Genomic DNA, 18,601 nt, shown 5'->3' with positions numbered 1-18,601 from the left:
TGAAAGCCATCCAGCTAGCTTTAGACATTGCTGAAAGAGAGAAGTGGCCAGTGCTCTATCTCTATACTGACTCATGAATGATGGCAAATGCCTGTGGGGGTGGCTACAGCAATGGAAGAAGAGCAACTGGCAGTGCGGGTGTAAACCCATCTGGGCTGCCGCACTGTGGCAAGATATTGCTGTTTGGCTAGAGAAGCTAGTGGTAAAAGTACGTCACGTAGATGCTCATGTACCCAAGAGTCGGGCCACTGAAGAGCATCAAAGTAATCAACAGGTGGATCAGGCCACCAAGATTGAAGTGTCTCAGGTGGATCTGGACTGGCAACATAAGTGGGCTATTTATGTCTCCGTGGGCCCATGATACCTCAGGTCATCAGGGAAGAGATGCAACATATACATGGGCTCATGATCGAGGGGTGGACTTGACCATGGACATTGTCACACAGGTTATCCATGAACGTGAAACGTGCTGCAATTAAGCAAGCCAAGTGGCTAAAACCCCTGTCGTATGGAGGGTGATGGCTGAAATATAAATATGGAGAGGCCTGGCAGATTGACTGTATCACACTCCCACAAACCCACCAAGGTAAGCACCATGTGCTTACAATGGTGGAAGCAACCACTGGATGGCTGGAAACATATCCTGTGCCCCATGCCACTGCCCAGAACACTATCCTGGGCCTTGAAGAACAAGTTTTATGGTGACACGGCACCCCAGAAAGAATTGAGTCGGGCAACAGGACTCACTTCTGAAACAACCTCATAGACACCTGGGCCAAAGGGCATGGCATTGTGTGGGTATATCACATCCCCTATCATGCCTCCGGAAAAATCGAATGATACAATGGATTGCTGAAAACTACACTGAGAGCAATGGGGGGTGGAACTTTCAAACATTGGGATACAAATTTAGCAAAAGCCACCTGGTTAGTTAATACTAGAGGATCTGCCAATCGGGCTGGCCCCACCCAACCAAGACTTCCACATACTGTAGAAGGAGATAAAGTCCCTGTAGTACGCATGAAGAGTATGTTAGGGAAGACAGTCTGGGTTAGTCCTGCCTCAAGCAGAGACAAATCCATCCAAGGGATTGCTTTTGCTCAAGGACCTGGCTGCACTTGGTGGGTGATGCAGAAGGATGGGGAAGTTCAATGTGTACTTCAAGGAGATTTGATTTTGGGAGAGAATAGCCAGTGAATTAGGCTGTATGATACTTAACTGCTAAATAACCTGCCGATGTATGTCGTTACATCTATAGTGTCTATATGCCATATCAAGGGTATTACAGTAAGAATTACCCAAATGACTGAAGGATGGACTTTGAAACTGAGCCAAGTGCAACAGTGATGGAACTTGAACTGGCACCCAGCTATTTCTTCAAGACCAACATCTTCAGCCTGCAGACCAAGGGCGTGGGTTGCACCAAATATACCAGCTGCAAGCTCCAGAGGCAGCATGCAACAATCCAACACCACACACCATCTCTCCTATCCTGAAAGACTGTTACAATCTAGTTGTCTGAATTTCAGTCTAGAAGGATTTTCTTATAAAAGGACGAGTCCTGAGGAGGGAGATCTGTAACGAAGATGGTGTCATACTGTGGGCTTGGAGACCAAATGTACTGACATTTTAATAATAGCCAAAAAATAGCAGATGTTTTGGACTGTGGCTGTTGTGCTCCTTAGTGTTCTTCTGTGTCCTTAGAAAGAGGTATAACAAGATAGCTCTACGACTGTCTGTCTCTTGTTCTTAAGTTGCAATGCTGTCTTTTGCAGATGGTAATGTTCCTCTAGCTCTGTAACATCCACATGTTTTTCAAAGGATCGGAAGTGTGTCTTTGGCTGCTACCACTTCATGGACCAAGCCTTTACACAAAGAGTTGCCACTTGATGCCTCTCTTGCCTCTCTTGATGTCTTGAGCATTCACTGCGAATATAAAACGTGACATCAAATAAAATGAGCATGCAGAAAAGCAGTTCTCTCACTTCTTATAGTGCCCTAATAAAAATGGAACTGCTGTTGTTTGAAGTCATAATTCATTTAGGCAATTTGTATAGCTGTACTTTCTGAATTGGTTTTGAAGCCAGCATTGTGTAGAGTGGCTAAGTTGATCAGGTATGTCAGTCTTTGCAATGCTGAGAGTTCTGTCTTGGCACTCTGAAGCTTTGAAGGGCCTGAACCTGCAGACTACACTCATGGGATTACCATGGATTCAGCAAAAGCTTTGCCAGAGGCAGAAATGCAGATGCCATCTCTAGCTGTTGGAACAGAGGGCCAAAAAAGTTAGAGTTATGGTCAAGTAGAATGGAAAAAAAACCTTTAAAAAATGGCCTAACTAGTCCAGGCTCCTTTGGGGAGAGAAAAAAAAGAAAAGGAAATTAGTACAAAGGTTTTCAGCTTCTTAACTTCTACATTTTTCACACTTATTAGAGGTAACAAATGACTTTCAAAGGAAATGAAATTTCTGTTTCAGTAATGATGCCTTTCAGATGTATGTGATCTTAAGAATTCATAAGAATTATAGTTGCATTTTTTTATTAAAGTGAAAATTATAAAATGAAGCCTGCCCACTCATGTTTTTCTTTTTGAGTGGATCACACAAGTAAGGCGGGTTTTTCATTTATTCTGGCCATAAGAAGGCCAGAAAAAAGGTGATTTGTGCCTTGGCTATCTGTCCGAGATGCTTGTTCCTAAATCTGCGCTTGCAAATCGCACAGCATGCAGTGTGTGTCATGTGCCTTCAACAAGTCCATGAAGGGCAGGGAAAGGAACTGGGGGGTGTCTGAAATGAAAATCTGTAATTGAGTTGGTTTTGTCTTTCGCTGAGCTTGGATACAAATGTTTAATAGTAAAAGGTCAGGAAGGGCTAACATATACGCTGAATTAAAATCTTTTCCCCGTAGAATATGTGTAGATTGTGTATGTGCATGCATGTACACACATACACACACACAGAGGTTAACTTTTGAGTACTTATTTCTTGGGCATCCAGGGAAAGTTAAGATGAATTATGGTGAATAGAGTGCTTATGGGGTTGCCTTGCTCTTAATACCATGTGCATCTCTAAAAATTTTTTTGGTACTTTTTCAGATGTTCTTCACAGTTATGAAGGGTTCAGTTCATGCACGAAAGGGGCAGTGTGTGATGCAGTTTTCTATGTTGATTGGACAATTGTTAGGGATATTTTGGAGGGAGATAGTCCCTTTACTTACTGCAGTTCTCTTCATCCTGTTTGCAGAGTCCTGCCTTGTACCATTCATCAAGCTTTTCCAATTTCTCAGTCCCAAGTCCTAGACATATCCTTGTCACGGAGAGCTTTTTCACAGTATCTGATCTATCCTTTCTGTAACAATTGTCTCTAGCCCCAGCTATAAGCATGTAGGCTGGGTTGGCTGCTGCTCGTTATTCCAGTCCTGGAAAATTCCTTCTCTAGAAAACTTCTCCATGTCTGCTTTCTTTGGAGATTGTTAGCATTCAGTGTGTTTAGCATCTGTTGGTGTGGGTAGCAACAATATGGTGTCTTAAGACAGACAAACAGTTTGTCCAATTTCCTTATTTTTTATCCAAGGAAAAGAAAATACAAGTCTGCATTAAAGAATAACTCCTCAGTATTTAAATAAGTCTCCAGTACCACTATTCACTACATTATCAGAAATGCATTTATTAAAGTGTTTTTTGATGTATTAAGTGAAATACTGTCCTTGCAAAAGAAGCAGCTGCTGCACATGGGTGGGAAAAGTCCGTGGATATGTAAAAAGGCTAGAGGAGGGAGTGAATCTGACCTGCATGGAAAGGTAATGTGCATTATTGGTAAAGCATTCCAAAACCCAGGCAGTGGGAAATAGCTGTTGTAGCCAAAAGGGAAAATTGGCCTCTGTTTCCCTTTAATGCTGAGTCTGACAGCACAGCAATCTTACCGGTCAGTTGTGAGAGCCTTCCAAAGTAGTGTTAGGCAGCAATGGCTGTCAGCGGATTGTAGGCTTTGTGTGTATGGTGTATAGAGGAAAAGATGATCCAGTCCAAATGTGTTGTGAACCTGGAACTCAAATAGGGAAAAAATCAGCCTTTACACCAGTGCACATTTCATCTGATCCTGAGCTTGGAGCTTCTGTGTCATAACCTTTTGTGTGCATGCTCTTTTTCATGTTACCTCTTACTAAATGCAATGTGGACCATCCATCTTTCACTAAAGGTTAATTTTCTGTTTCAGAATGCTTCATTTTTTCTGTGTTGTGACTTCCCATCCACAAATGGAGTTTAGCGGCACGTCTTGACCTCTGGAGATTTTAAGATAATCATGTGGAACTTGGGTATTATGGTAGTGAGGAGTACTTTCAAAGCATCAAGACAATAACGTGTTAGTTGGTTTTGAGTCATTTCCCAGAAAATGGGTGTTGTACGCCAACACTGAAAATCCTAACCACTGAAGAGGATGGAGGATACTTGCTAAATATATGCTTCAGAGATTTGAAGGTTTACAGGGAAGAGCAGTTTGGCGAATCAGTCCAAAGAAGGCATAGCAGACTGTCTGCACTGCACTTTAAAACGCTGCAGAAGAGGAAAAGAATACTTCAATAATGCAGAAAAACCCTGAAACAAATCAAAAGCAAAATCTGAATCCAGTCTGGAATAAACAGAGCAGGATCATCCTGCAGGCATCATTTAACTGTAGAACTATAGCAAAGATAATTTCCATGCAACTGAGAGGGTCTGGTTACACTCTTTTTAATCCCTTTGCTTTCACTTTCCCTTCTTCTCCTATGCTTTATCCCTACTACCAATGACTGATTTCCCCTCTAGCTAGAATTCTCTGGGATCTCAGTTTTTACATCTCCACCTGTACAATAAGAGATGATACAGAAAGGCAGATGGAATGTTTCTGTCGTGGCAGCATGAGCGATTTCCACACAACAATGAATGGGTTAACTGTCACTCTCCTAATTGGTATTCCCAGCCATGTGTAAATAATTCATGTCAACAGTTATGAGCTTGATAGAAAAGGTGTCACTCACATCTGTGGGCATTGATTTAAAACCTATGGTTCTGTAGGAATAAGAACCCCATCAAACAAATAGGATAATTACAGTCATCAGTGAAAAGGATCTGATTGGCCTGAGTTCTTCTAAAGGCCTAATTTGATACGTTAAATTCAGACATCTGGTAATCTGGTAATTTCTTTAATTATCTGGAGAAACACAGGTGGAGTCTGTGTTATGGGAGGTGCTACTTCTTAGATCAAAGCGATGCAACCCAGTGACAATTAAAAGTGTCACTTTTTGGAGGGTTGTTTAGGCTTTTCTTTGTTTGTTTGAAACTGAATTAGTGATTACCCAGTTCGTGATGGCAAATACCAGGCTCCAGTCCCAGGAACCTCTTTCAGCTGGGGAGTAGATCATGTGCATTTCTAATCCCAGCCCATCTAATCCTGTCTAGTCTGACACCCTTGATTGATACATTTTTCTTTTGTAAGTATGCTCACTATTGTGTCTCTTGTGTTCTTGTCAGTCTGGTTCAATACATGAATTACTCTGCTCCTGATTGTCTCCCGGTAACATTTTTAGACCAAAGGAAGTAGTAAATCATTAGCTATCTGCCTGCTCCTTCCTGCATGACCATGCCTACAGCTTTGCTGTTTCTTTGTGAATTCCCTCTGTGGAAAGTTTGGGGCTGAAGGTGAAAACCTGCTGAAATTTTGCAATTCTAGTTAAACTGGAAGCAAGTATGTTACTCAAAATGTGAAAAACTCATAAAAACTTACCATGCTACCCTAAAAGTTATAATACATCTTTGTAAAATAAATTCCATATATACTTGTGAAAGCTACTGTGCAAGAGGAGTTTGCCTGTACACTGTGGAACAGGTGCCTTGAAACAGGTTGAGCAGAAGTTCTCTTTGAAATGTTGTTTGCTGTTTAATTTCTGTGTCTGAACATATGTGTGGTGCATGTTAGCAGCAGATGGCATTTGCAGCATCATTCACACTTTTCACAGAAGTGAACAGGCGAAACATACAAAAAAAGCTAATGTTTGGATTTTTTTTCTTTCCCCTAAATTGCATGTATGTGTGGGGAATGGTGGGAAGAACTCTAAGTGAATTTGCACGTGTGGATGCTCCTGTAGCTACTTGCAGAAGATGAAATGTTAGATTGGAGCCGGTTCTATCTGCTTTCTGGTAAATACTGTTTTTTCATGGAAGTTCAAAAATACTTCACTGATAAGATATATCTCGAGCTGAGGTCAGTGGTAGTCAAGTGCTCTTTCAACGGAGAACTAGTCAATTGTGTATGTAGAAGTCGCGTGGTTTTAGTAACTGTTTAGACATACAAGTTGTCTGTGTGTTAGGTTTGGTTTTTTTTCAAATCAGCAAATAATAACACTGAGTACTGGGACCTGAACTTGCAGAGGCTGATAAGTGAAGGATTAAGGTTGCTCGTCCCAGCACATGGTTAAGGCAGAAGAGGATGACAGTACAAGCACTTATAGAATCATAGAATCATTTAGGTTGGAAAACACCTTCAAGATCATCGAGTCCAACCATCAACCATGCCCACTAAACCATGTCCTGAAGTAGCCCATCCACTCGCTTTTTGAATACCTCCGGGGATGGTGACTCAACCACTTCCCTGGGCAGCCCATTCCAATGTTTGACAACCCTCTTAGTGAAAATTTTTTTCCTAATATCTAACCTAAATCTCCTTTGCCTCAACTTGAGGCCATTTCCTCTTGTTCTATCTTCAGCCACCTGACAGAAGAGACCAGCACCCACCTCACTACAACCCCCTTTCAGGTAGTTGTAGAGAGCGATAAGGTCTCCTCTCAGCCTCCTTTTCTCCAGGCTAAACAACCCCAGTTCCCTCAGCCGCTCCTCATAAGACTTGTTCTCTAGACCCTTCACCAACTTCGTTGCCCTTCTCTGGACAAGTTCCAGCACCTCAATGTCTTTCCTGTAGTGAGGAGCCCAAAACTGAACACAGTACTCGAGGTGCAGCCTCACCAGTGCCGAGTACAGGGGGACGATCACCTCCCTGCTCCTGCTGGCCACACTATTTCTGATACAGGCCAGGATGCCATTGGCCTTCTTGGCCACCTGGGCACACTGCTGTGCACTGGCTGTAATTACTGTAAAGATTTTCGCACACACTCAAGCACAGAGAGAGGCCCTCTTTCCTAGCAGAGTTAAGTGACGTAAAGAAGACTGTGACCTTCACTCCTTGTTTTCCTTCTTAGAATTAGTTTCTTTGGCTTTCTTTGCATGATTTCTCCCCCTCCATTGCTCACTGGCACTGTTGAATAACTTTGTTGCTCACTTTTTGCATTCTCCCATTTGTGTTCTGTTTACCAGCACCTGTCTTTCCTGGCTGCTGACAGCCAGGTGCTATCTGCATATCTCTACCCTTTCCCAGATTTACCTTTCAGTATTTGACTCCTCCAGGATCTTTTTCCACCCTGCTGTTTGGGTCTCCAGGCATATGCATGTTGTTTTTAGGACCCTTTACCTTGGGACGGGAAGGAGATGGGAAGGGTAACCTGGAGGTCAGTGGAGCAGCAGTGGCGTCCAGTGGCCTTCTTGGTTAATCACAAGTTGAAATTTCTAGTGCTTAAGGATGTGGAGGTTGAGGGTCTTCACTTCTCCCATCTCATTTGTGAGTCTGAGTGAAAGCTGTTGATCAAAATCAGATGTTGGAGACCTGGATGTCACTGTCTGCTAAGACATCACACTGAGGCACGTATAGTGTGTTTCATGTTGGGAGTTCCCAAGGTCTGGAAGTCACTGGCACTGTTAGATTTCACAGGAGAACTAATCTGTCAGGGATCCTGTTTCTCTCTAGGTGTGAGAATAGTTTTTTCAGAGATACCTTTGTGCTGATACTGGATACTGTGTTTAGGCTACTCGGATTAGGGTTAAACCAAGCACTTACTGTACATTTGGTTATCCAAACAAAGATCATGTGATCAGTAAGTAAGGGAGGAAAAGCAGTCTCCTCAGAAAGCCTAGGACTTTGTTGTGGTGTTCACTCCGTGCATGTTACAGCTTTTCGTCTTCTTTCACTCCTACCCATTTAGAGTGGAAACTTTTGAGAAAAAGTCCGCCAAGTATTCTGTGGATGTATGGTAATTGCATGGTGGCCTTGTCCTTCTGAAAGTTTGGAAAGCATGACAGAAAAATTGATCTAGTTACAGAAAAAATTGCTAATAGTTCTGCCTTCTTCCTTCCAAGGAGGCCACTGTGTAAGATTTCTTTCCTTGCCTGAATACCTGGCATAATCACTTTTTTGTTGTTTGCTGCTTTATTTTGCTTTATTTTTTTACTGTGGATTTATAAACTTACGAATCAAGTGCCTGATTTTCTTGCTGAGCAATCTCAGCCATTACTTTTTTTTCTTTTTTTTTCTTGTTAACACATTTTAATTCAGATCTCATGGATATGCAAACATTTTCCCTTTGGCCATGCTCATATAATGAGTCATATTTGCCGTCTGGTCTTTTAATAAAAATGTACCTGATTTAAAGAATACAACAGCTGAAGATACTCTTTTGCTCTGTGTTGGTACCGAAGTCTTAATACTGAGGAGTTTCTAGACATTACTGTGAAACATAATGATAAGCAGCACTTAAATACAATTAATCACACAGCCAATTGTAAAGAAATTTGTTTTAGAGGACATGCAGATTAATCTCGTTCTGTTGTGTAGAAGAAGCTTTCAATAGCATTTTCATGTTTAACGACAGTTTGGAATGGGAGAATTAAGATTAGTTGGGAGATAAACTGGTCTAGTGAGAGGCATCTGTGTTTAATATGTGGAGAGGGAGATACCATTACAAAACAGTTCTATGACTGTTTTAATAATCAAAAAAAGAAAAGGAAAAATAAAGTGCTGCAAAATACATAAACAGTTACACTTTAGTTCTAAATAATTGCCTACATATAGGAATTTTAGAGACTATCGATGTATTCATTTATTTCAGCAACAGCTTCATGTCAGTGTGCTACAAGGGGGCCCCTGTGAAATGGTAATGAAGTTTACATACGGACGAGGAGTGCTCTGAGCTATGCTTGCTTTTACAGCAGGGCATTACACCAACTATTGTGTGAATATTTCTGAAATATCTACCAAGGCTGTCCTATAAATCCCCTTCATTTTTTCAACAGTTACTAAGGGCTTTTCAGCTTAATTATCTATATGAGCTTGGATTTGTATGACCTTGGTCATGTAGTGAATGTAATAAGAAAATATGGTAGTAGGACAAAGGAATGACTATTTGAAGGCTGATGAAGGAAAGAAGAAGAGAAAATACGTTCACTGTCAATCTGAGTTGTGACCAGAAGGAGCTTTGTTCTTAGCTCTGGGAGGATCTTGATTATCTTGTCATGTGAAGGCAACTGCTCTGTGTCTGATGATAGCAGTGAGAGAACTGCCTAAAAAAAGAACGGATGAGTTGATCTTCCTGGCTGTGCTTTTTCTCTGAGGCATAAGCCAACTTTTAAAAGTGTGTAAATTAACACAGGTATGTTGAGGGATGTATCGCTGGTTGCTACAACTGTACTCCCTACATGCTTAGTTCCGTGGGCTTCATTCTTTTAGTCTAGGGTTTGTTCTGGAAAGTGTTTTACTGTGGCTGTGTTACTTAATTTTATTTTCTATAAAACAAAGAAAAAATGTTGACACCTTTTAAAAAGCAACCCAAACAAATAATCAAAACATTCAGCTATGAAAAAGCTCTTTTCCAATCTAACACAGAAGCTTTCCTAAAATGCTTTCATGCAGGCTGTTGTATTCAGAAGAACATTTTTTCCTAAGTTTGTTGGCTTATTGGTAGCCTCTTTTTCTTACAGACAGCTCTTTTAAATCTCCTTGACTTTTTTATTTGCAGTTTAGTGAGACTTCTAATCAATGAGATCCAATGGTCTACAAATTCTTCAAGGTGATTTGTGAGTGGCTCATTGTTTAGAAGACAGACCGTTGCATGTCACAAGATCCAGATGCTGGCACCCAAGATCAAGGAGAGTGTAGAATGATGTCAAAAGAAGTGGAACTGGGGCACTGTTTATTGCTCTTCATTTTTGGTGGTGTAATATTGTCATAAGCACACTTTAATGAAAGACTTTGACCAGGAATACAGGAATACCTATGCATGGTACAAATTTAATGTATTATGACCTGGAGGAGCATCCAAAGCAGAGCAAAATGTCTTTTCTTATTGGCTGTTTTGCCTGGATTGGTCACCCAGTATAAAAGATTCTATTCTTTAGTACAGTGTATACTGAAGATCCTTGTGTAAGAAACAATGCTGTTGTATTTGTATGTTTTTATATATAGGGACATATCAGCAGTTTGATGGAGTTAATGAGCTTGTTCGTTTGCTGTCAGGAAGCTGTAATGTAGTTTTAATGTCCTCTTCAAGATCTGTAAAGTCATTAGAATTGAAATTGTTCTACATTAAAATGCAGGCCTAGCAAAGTATTTTGTTTTCATTAGTCACGGTAGTTTACATAATGCTGGCTGTGCACAGTCATTGGCTTAGAACATGCTTCTTCAGTTAGCTTGTATTTTAATTTTAGGAGCCAACACAGTTAAGGGAAACTACTAACTTCCTTCTGCCTACCTTGTTGTATTTTTCCCGTTTGAAAAAAAAAAAAAAGGAAAAAATAAAAAATCGCTCCAAAGAGATTAAGATTTGCATGAGAAATAATAATTATTTTCATTCTGTGTCCATGTTTTTGCTCACAGAGGAGGAATTATTCAGTAATCTGTCCATATTCAATGAAACGTGTGTGAAGTGGCAAAGGAAAACTGGAAGACTGGGAATGAGGGAAACGTACACAGTAAGTGGGGCAGCATTTGAGATTGGGAGTAGCTTGTCCTGGTTATTTCTGGTGAGTCAGCAGTGGAGGTTTGCCTTCTGTGTTTTGTTTGTATGGTAATTTGACTCTTTCCCAGTGAACTGCCTAGAAACCTAAAGGTAGGCTGGGTTAGGAAAGAAACAAATCCCTGTCCTCAAGTAAGGTGAAACACTCAAAAGTTGTTGGGGTTCCCATTCCAGTAAATCACCTAAACATCTGCTTGAAACTATAAGAAGCATTTCAGCACAAATTTATGTTCTAGTGAAATTCCATTGCAGAGCTCAAGGTCACCTTGACATAGAAAACATTGCAAAACTTGGGCTCTGTCCCTATGTGATGCAAACGTGTCAAGTGAACAGTGTATCACTTGCAGATCCTGGATGTAACTTGTTTTAGAAATGCAAGGTATATTGAAATACTGTGCCTTGCTCAAGAGATTAAATCATTTTCTATTTGAACATTTTAGAACTGTCTTTCATGGAAATTGAAAGCAACCTTGGTAACTAATTTTTTTTTTCCCCCATCTATAAACCTAAGAATAAAAGTTAAGATGTAAATTCTCAGAAACAAATAGTTCAGTCAGCGTTATTGAAAGCCAAAACAACATTATAAGAATTCCCATGTTTTGCGAATGACAACATCCCAAGAAAGGTTGTTCTTCTGAGCATGTACAAATAGGGAAAAAAAGGGGATTATTTAGGATCTCCAGGGTGGGAAGGTTAATGTGGAAAATACGTTTCAAGGTTGGGTGATAATTTAGGAAGACAACCTGTCTTTCTCCTCCTGTGTTATAAACCAATGTATTTTTAGTTTGAGTGCTTTTGATGAGCACTGCCGAGATGGAAAAAACAAGTTCCCAACTACCCTAACAGTTTAAAATGAGTACTTTTCGTGTACCCAGTGGTAACTGGCAAGCTGTGGATCTCTGGTGTAATGTGCTCTGTGCACATGTTTTTGCCTGAATTCAGCTATCTGCAACACACTTCAGAATAGTCAAAATTGAGGACTATGTAGGCACAGGGTGCACGCAGTAAAGTTCAGAACACAGTCTGGACTGCCTTGAGCTTAACTAGATAAATTTTGTCTGTCCCTTCATCTTGTACAAACAACAAGTTTCTTTTTCACTGCACTGGGACGATCTTAGGGAAGCTTGTCTTTTACTGTTTGGCATTCAGTCTTACTACTGCTTCTGCAGGGCAAGGGGGAAAAACTAGAAAAAAGAAAGTAGCAAGCATATGTAGTTCCCATCTGTGTGCTGTAAACAAGAAAGAATATTTACTTACATCTTACTATTTGTGTTGGAGGTGTTTGTAGGGTCCATGTTACAGATTCCTTCTATTTGTTATAGAAATATATGAAAAATACTTTTTTTAGCAGCCAGAAGAAATTAAAGATCTAATATATTAAACCATCTTGTTGCACCAAAACATTTAGTTGCAAGCCTATTTTTTTGATTGAGCTGATATTCCAAAGCAGATGTAATCCTAGGTTCTCAAGGCTTAATTGAACTAGTATTCTGAATTTTGGGAGAGCCACAACCAATTGCACCATTTTTTTTGTTAATCCTTCAATAGTTTCACATACTGGGCCAAAGATGGGATGAGAAGACGTTCTCAGAAGATGCAATATTTAACATCACTACAAGTGAAGATAATCCAAAGGTGTGTTTAGATCTCAACTCTGGCAGTAACTACGTGGTGAATATTACTACCATCTCTTCCACAAACATCACTGTCTCAGTGACAGTAGCAGTTCAAACAAAGGGTAGGTTATGTTTTGTATTCTCCGTGCTTGTAGTAGAACTTACTGTGCTGCAGAGTTGACAGTTTTGAGTCTAGCAGACAGACTAACAGGCAGTCTCCTAGGCTGTATCATTCTTTACGGTGACTACACACACGTAGCCACCATCAGCATCCTCTTTTCCTGCAAGACATTTTTCTTTCTGCTCACTGTGGCCATTGAATCTATGAGCAAACACAAGAGTGGCAGTAAGTGCCCTTCAGAAAGATTTGGCAAACTTGTTTCTTCAGGATTTTTCTTCTGGCTGAGGCAGGATTGGTGCAGTGGCATTCTTGGCTACATGCCGGAGTTTCAGTACATGGTACAGTGCTTACTGGTTTCCATTCCTTGCCTTGAAAACTGATTCTCTGCCTGTGGGAGAATTCCCTGTGCTGGGCTGTGTGATACTAATCTAAGTGATGTGAGCATTATAGATAATGTTCCTATGTTTAGCAGTGATGAGCAGTGTGCTGGCAGTTTTTCAGTAATTGTAGAGAAGGCATGTTCCACCAGCAGGCTTCTGTAGTATTATGGTCATGGAAACTGTAAGCTTGCCTTCTGACATACAAATTCTGATGAGACAGACCTTGAGAAATAATTGCTTTTGAATCCACAAAAATGCTTTTTCTCACATGCTTTTTCCTAAAGGGCATCAACTGTGACAAATTGTTCTATGATAACTTTATTTCCATCAGAAGGTCTGAACCCCTGGATCTTTCTGTCATTATAACCTTAAGTCTGGACAAATAAATCCTATCTTGATTTCCTGAGTAGCGTGCTTGGATTTTTCTGAAAGCCATTTTCTCTGGAAAATGTTCATGCTTTAGTTACTGTATGTGTTCATTCAAAAAGAAATTAGATTCTACCTCCTTCTCAGAGGAGAATTAAAATAAAACCCCCTTTTTTATTTTCAGCTACTGATATTCAATTAAGTTGAAGGTAAAGTTTTTGTAATAAGTTGTTCCCTTTTTTTATTGTCTCTACAGTAAAGGAAGCTTTCAATAATGTATTAATTTTTAATGATACCTGCTTGAAATGGCGGAGAAATTTCAGGGGAACCGGTGTGAAAGACAGATACTCAGTAAGTGACAACCTGTATTTTGAATCTAGAAAACAATTTATATCAATCATCTATGTGAAAAAAACTGTAATTTTTCAAACACTCACTGCTAGCGGTGTTCCTCATTGTAATAACTTCTCTCATAAAAACCCAGGGAATAAGCTCAAAAAAGAAAGAAACCACCATGCTCTTTTGTAGCCTCCTGTCTGTTTTGCCTTCCCTATCTGTACTTTCAACTTCGTCATGTTCAGGCTTCAGACAACTGTGTTCCAACTCCATGAACTCAGTCTACTCTGCTTTGTGATACAGCTTCAATCTTCCCTTGCCCCAGCAGGGCATTTCTGCTTGAACTGTCTCTGCCAGCACTCTTGACCACCTGCTGTTGTCTCAAATCTCTGTGTGCTAAGAGGTGCTCAAAGATTATCTAAAGGCATAGGATCTATTTAAAGAAAAATTAGCATGTGATTAAAATGCAGCAAGCATTTTAGTTTTCATTAATAGCGAAATGATCAGGAGAGGCCTTAAGTTAATGACTTCATGACCATTTGGGACATCAACGACAAAACAAACACACAAAAAATCCAACTGAAACAAAAAAAACCCCCATGGGTCTTTAAATTTGCCTGGAAACATAGCTGTCTGTAGGCAGATCCTGGAGGGTAATTGGCATTTTGACATACATGAAAATGACTTGATTTTGACTTGATCCTCGGGGTCAAACAAGAGGTGTTCATGTGAGCTTACTTTTATATGTCATCATTTTGCACCATGAGGGTATACTACAGTGGAAATGCACTATTACTGGAAGCCTGTATGTTAGTAGGAAATCAAGACTTGGGGAAATTACAGTACTACTAAAAGAGATGATAGACTAGGAGGAGGAGAAGTGAAATGACTAGGAGGAAGAGAAGTGAAAGAACTAGGACAATGTCAGAGCTGATCAAGAGGGACTGCAATTTCTGTCAAATTTTGGAAGCATTTGAATTTGAATAACTGTCAGTGCCAACATTTTTGGTGCTCTGTATGCAGTGATGTGTTTTTCTGCTATTTCTTCTAATTTAGAGCATGACATGACTGAATGCAAGTGATATATTAAAACATTGCAATTTCCATGCCGTGATTGTTTGGTTACAGTTTCACGTGCAAGGCCATCGTTGGTATCAGAAGGAGTTCTTTCATGAAATGACCTTCAACCTTACCACACACAAGCAGGCTCCAGAAGTTTGTTTTGATTTGCAGCCAGGCACCAATTACTCTATTAATATTTCCATGGTAGCTTTGAATTTTTCACTGCTCGTTACCATGACAACACAAATCACAGGTAGGTCCTGCCGTTTATTTTGTGTATTTACAAAAGCACCTCTTGGGTGCAAGAGGCTCAAGTGAAACAGCTTTGTTGATCTCAAATGTTGTATGGTGGGTTGTCAAAGTACTCTTTCCATGCTCAAAATTGTTCATTGTTGTTTGTTTTCACAGATTTCATAGGGTTGACAGTCCAGCAGCAAACGGGGGAGAGAAATGAGTCTGTGGTGTTTTGAAGTGTCATTTTGGCACAGCAGGAAAAGATAGTTTGGTGGTTTAGACACAATATTGGTATCTGGGTGAGCTTGGTTAAGTTCCCTGCCCTATTAGAGGCAAAGTCAGTTTTTCAGTACAAGTCCTCTCCACTGTGAAGTGGAGATAATAGCACAACTGCACTTTGTATGGGTGTTTGTGACAACAGGTATCACTGAAGTCTGCAAGGATCCAAAGCACAGAGTCCTGCAAGTACCTCAGGCAGATACCTTCATCTTTAATTGGTAGAGTACAGAACATAAAAGACATTTGAGCAAATAAGGTAGGGAGAGTCTCCGCTTCACTATTTAGCAAGATACTTGCATGGCACTAAAATGCTGTGGTGAAAAACATCTGTCATTCTTTAGCTCATTTTTCAGCTCATTTTTCATTTAGAACAGTTTTGCACCATCCATATCCTGTCAGACTTTCTGTGTTAGGTTATTACTGTTACACTGTGAAGTGCAGTGTTTGGTGCTGCTATCATTCTTCCCGTTGTGGCCACAAATTAGAATAGGTAAGAGACATGAAAGCTGTTTGAGCGTCTGTAACTTTGTTCAGCCGCTAGATGGAACCAATTCTCTTCTGACTGCTTAGGAAGAACGGGATTTGTGGTGGATTTGAAATTGATAGTAGTATAGTATTTTTAATAGTAAATCTAAGGTTTTTAAGCTTCACGAAAGGCCAAATATCTGTTTCTTAAAGCTACTGAGTAGGATAAACAATGACCTGGATTTTTTTGTTTTAATGAAATTACAGTAATGATTTGATAATTCATTTTCAGACGTTTCCTAGCTGTCCGTCAAAAGTAGCATCCATGAGTTCATGAGTACATGTCGCTTTGTAAAAACTAACAAGCTGTCTCAGAATTTGGTTGACTATACTCAGAGTAAAGGCATAGCTCTTTACTTTGTCATCCTGTGATATTTGCTGAACTCTGCAAGATTGCATCAGGTCACTTACTCAGCAGAGCTGTGGAGAACACTTTGCAGCAGGTGCTGTGTGGAGTTGTATTTGTGCCTTGGCAGCTGGCATGTTTTCCTCTCTGCTGAGTTAGTGCTTAACAAATGTACATCCATAGCCCCAGAAGAGGTCTTTGCGTAAAAGTTAAGTCATTTCCGTTTTGAAAGAAGATCCTGCTACACAAGCGATTTTGTATCTGGTACTTAGTTTTTTCAGTGAGCAGTAAAAGGTAGGTGTTGCTCTGTCATTAGGAATCTTCATCCAAAACTTACCATGCAAACACTGCATATTATGCTTTTTTTAATAGAAGCCAAAAAATAAAAGTAGGTCTTTTTGCAGTTGAAATTAAGTGAAAATTAAAAAGCCAACAGCAATCATGCTGCAAAGCTCACCAAATAATGAGATTTAAATAAGATGTTAAATCTGTTGCTATTTCAGCTTATCTAAGATGAAAACGGTACAGTTAAAATAACTCTTCTAGCAGTGTTCCTTTGACTTCTGTGCCTTATGTTTTGGGAATTGCATTATCTGTACAAGCAACTTAGTTTATATAAAAACTATTTATAAATTTATGGTGGGTGTGTAATTTGCTGCTTCATTTGCCCTGTTATTTTGTAATTATGTACATTGTTAAACCAGACGATTGTGTTTCCGTGGTGGGTGGGATGATCTCAGTTTATCTGCCCGCTTAAGTCTGAAAAGTTTTTTTTGGCTCTGGTGGTTTTCTGGCTAAATGGTACTGTATAAATGCAAGGTATGACTTAAGCACAGAGGCTCTAAGGCAGGTGAGACTTACAAAAGTGTTTTACTGTTAATGTAGCAGAGGTGGCCTCATTTGTTGTCTAAGGTTTCATATGGCATCCTTTAACAAATGCACAGTCAAGTTGGTCTGTTTCCTCAGCTGGGGGCGAATCCCAATGTTCTATCTGCTTGACTTCCACATACCTCCCACATTTTGAGAGTTCAGGAAATCTTAACTGTGGAGTTTCAACTAGTGTGAAGAGACATGTCCTGGATGATTGAATGAACACTGCCTAATGGACTTAATTTCCTGACAAGGATAGTCACCTGTGTAAATTCTTAAAGACTGTTGCAGAATACAATAAGCATGTAAATGCTTGCAATAAGTTTGCATGTTTTTTTCAAAAAGCAAGATTTGTAAATGCATGTTAAGAAAGCTAATTCTATATGCTGAATGTCTGTATATTTATATCTATATATGTCCTGAATGAGGATATATTATATCCATAGTATTTCTAAAGGAAAAAAACAAGAACTTGGGACTTAAAAGCCTGCTTTTCTCCCTGGGAAGTAGCATCCTTTAAAAATAGTTCTGTGCTGAGCACAAAGTTGGTTTTGCCCATCATCTTGTGGATGGTAAATATAGTCTAGCAAATGCTTCATGGATCATTGAAATTCTGCTCCTTTCATATTTCCAGTAATAGGCATCTTGCACAGTCTTCTGTGCCTTCTTAGCTTATTTTAGAAAGGCTCTCAGCACGTGTCTACTTGAGATGGGAAATGGGGTCAACTGTGAAAAATGATTAGGCGGTAATTATATTGTAGTTATAAAACGATGGTAGCAAGATTGTCTTTTAAGCAAGAAGGGAGTTTGTGTCTGTTTCCAGGGAAGGAAGGGAGTGTCTTGTGGGTGTATGTTCTCATTCATTATTTCTGTTGGGATTATGCTACTTACACATGGCTGTGTTCCTTTTCCTTTTTGAAGATCATTTATTAAGGCATGCTGAGACAAGGCATTGTTCTTAATTTGATTGTCTGTTTTCACGCAGGAATTTAAGATGACTGAATTTTGTAACCACTTTCAAGTGTTTGAAAAACAGAATAATAGAGAAAGAGCTAATGCTTTCAGTTTTGCTTCTAATATCCTAAGAGTAACTTCTTCAGTTGGGCCGCATTATAATACTACTGATATTTGAATCTGCAAGCTTTGCTTTGGGATAGATTCTTTATGATAGATGTGACAAAATTGTGGTCTTTGGGAAGTTCATGAATACTTACTTATTTACAGTGTCTGGTTAGCTTTTTTTAGTTCAGAGCAGACGACTGTGACCTAAGATGACATAAGACAGAAAATTTTCTGGACACTAGAAATAGATCTCTTGTGCCTGAATTACTGGATTTCATTTCCTTCTTGTAAAATAATTCACATTAGATGCAATGATGATTTCTCATTGATCTTCCTCCTCTCCATTTTTTGCTTAGAATCAAGGTGTATTTTGAGTTTGTTCTGTGCTTACTGTTCACAGATGCTGCCATTTCTTACATACTTGTACATTCACTTTCCAGTGGGTTAGGGTAGGTTTGACCTCGAGCCTGTGTACCTCAGACACTTGTGCTAGTTCCTATGTTTCTCAGCTGCTGTTCTTTTTGTTTTAGTCCAGG

General features: G+C 39.7%; 1 protein-coding gene across 6 annotated transcripts in view; it reads left to right on the top strand.

The window, feature by feature from the left end:
• The window catches only part of SUSD1 (sushi domain containing 1), a 55,255-nt gene that overhangs the window by 14,507 nt on the left and 22,147 nt on the right, over positions 1–18,601 (top strand). For 3 of the 6 annotated variants that reach the window (XR_011323279.1, XR_011323280.1, XM_069776595.1), the window contains exons 8-11: positions 10,730–10,875; positions 12,417–12,606; positions 13,608–13,702; positions 14,816–15,002. Coding sequence is in view for 4 of the 6 variants with exons in the window: in XM_069776595.1 (XP_069632696.1) it covers positions 10,730–10,875; positions 12,417–12,606; positions 13,608–13,702; positions 14,816–15,002 (618 nt within the window). In the remaining 2 variants the exon portion in view is untranslated. The remainder of the gene's footprint in view (positions 1–10,729; positions 10,876–12,416; positions 12,607–13,607; positions 13,703–14,815; positions 15,003–18,601) is intronic. The other 3 variants (XM_069776598.1, XM_069776597.1, XM_069776596.1) reach the window with 1 other exon arrangement.

The sequence above is a fragment of the Haliaeetus albicilla genome, chromosome Z (assembly GCF_947461875.1).
Source record: "Haliaeetus albicilla chromosome Z, bHalAlb1.1, whole genome shotgun sequence".
In the NCBI taxonomy this organism is placed as follows: Eukaryota; Metazoa; Chordata; class Aves; order Accipitriformes; family Accipitridae; genus Haliaeetus; species Haliaeetus albicilla.
This window is presented reverse-complemented; position numbering and strand designations above follow the sequence as displayed.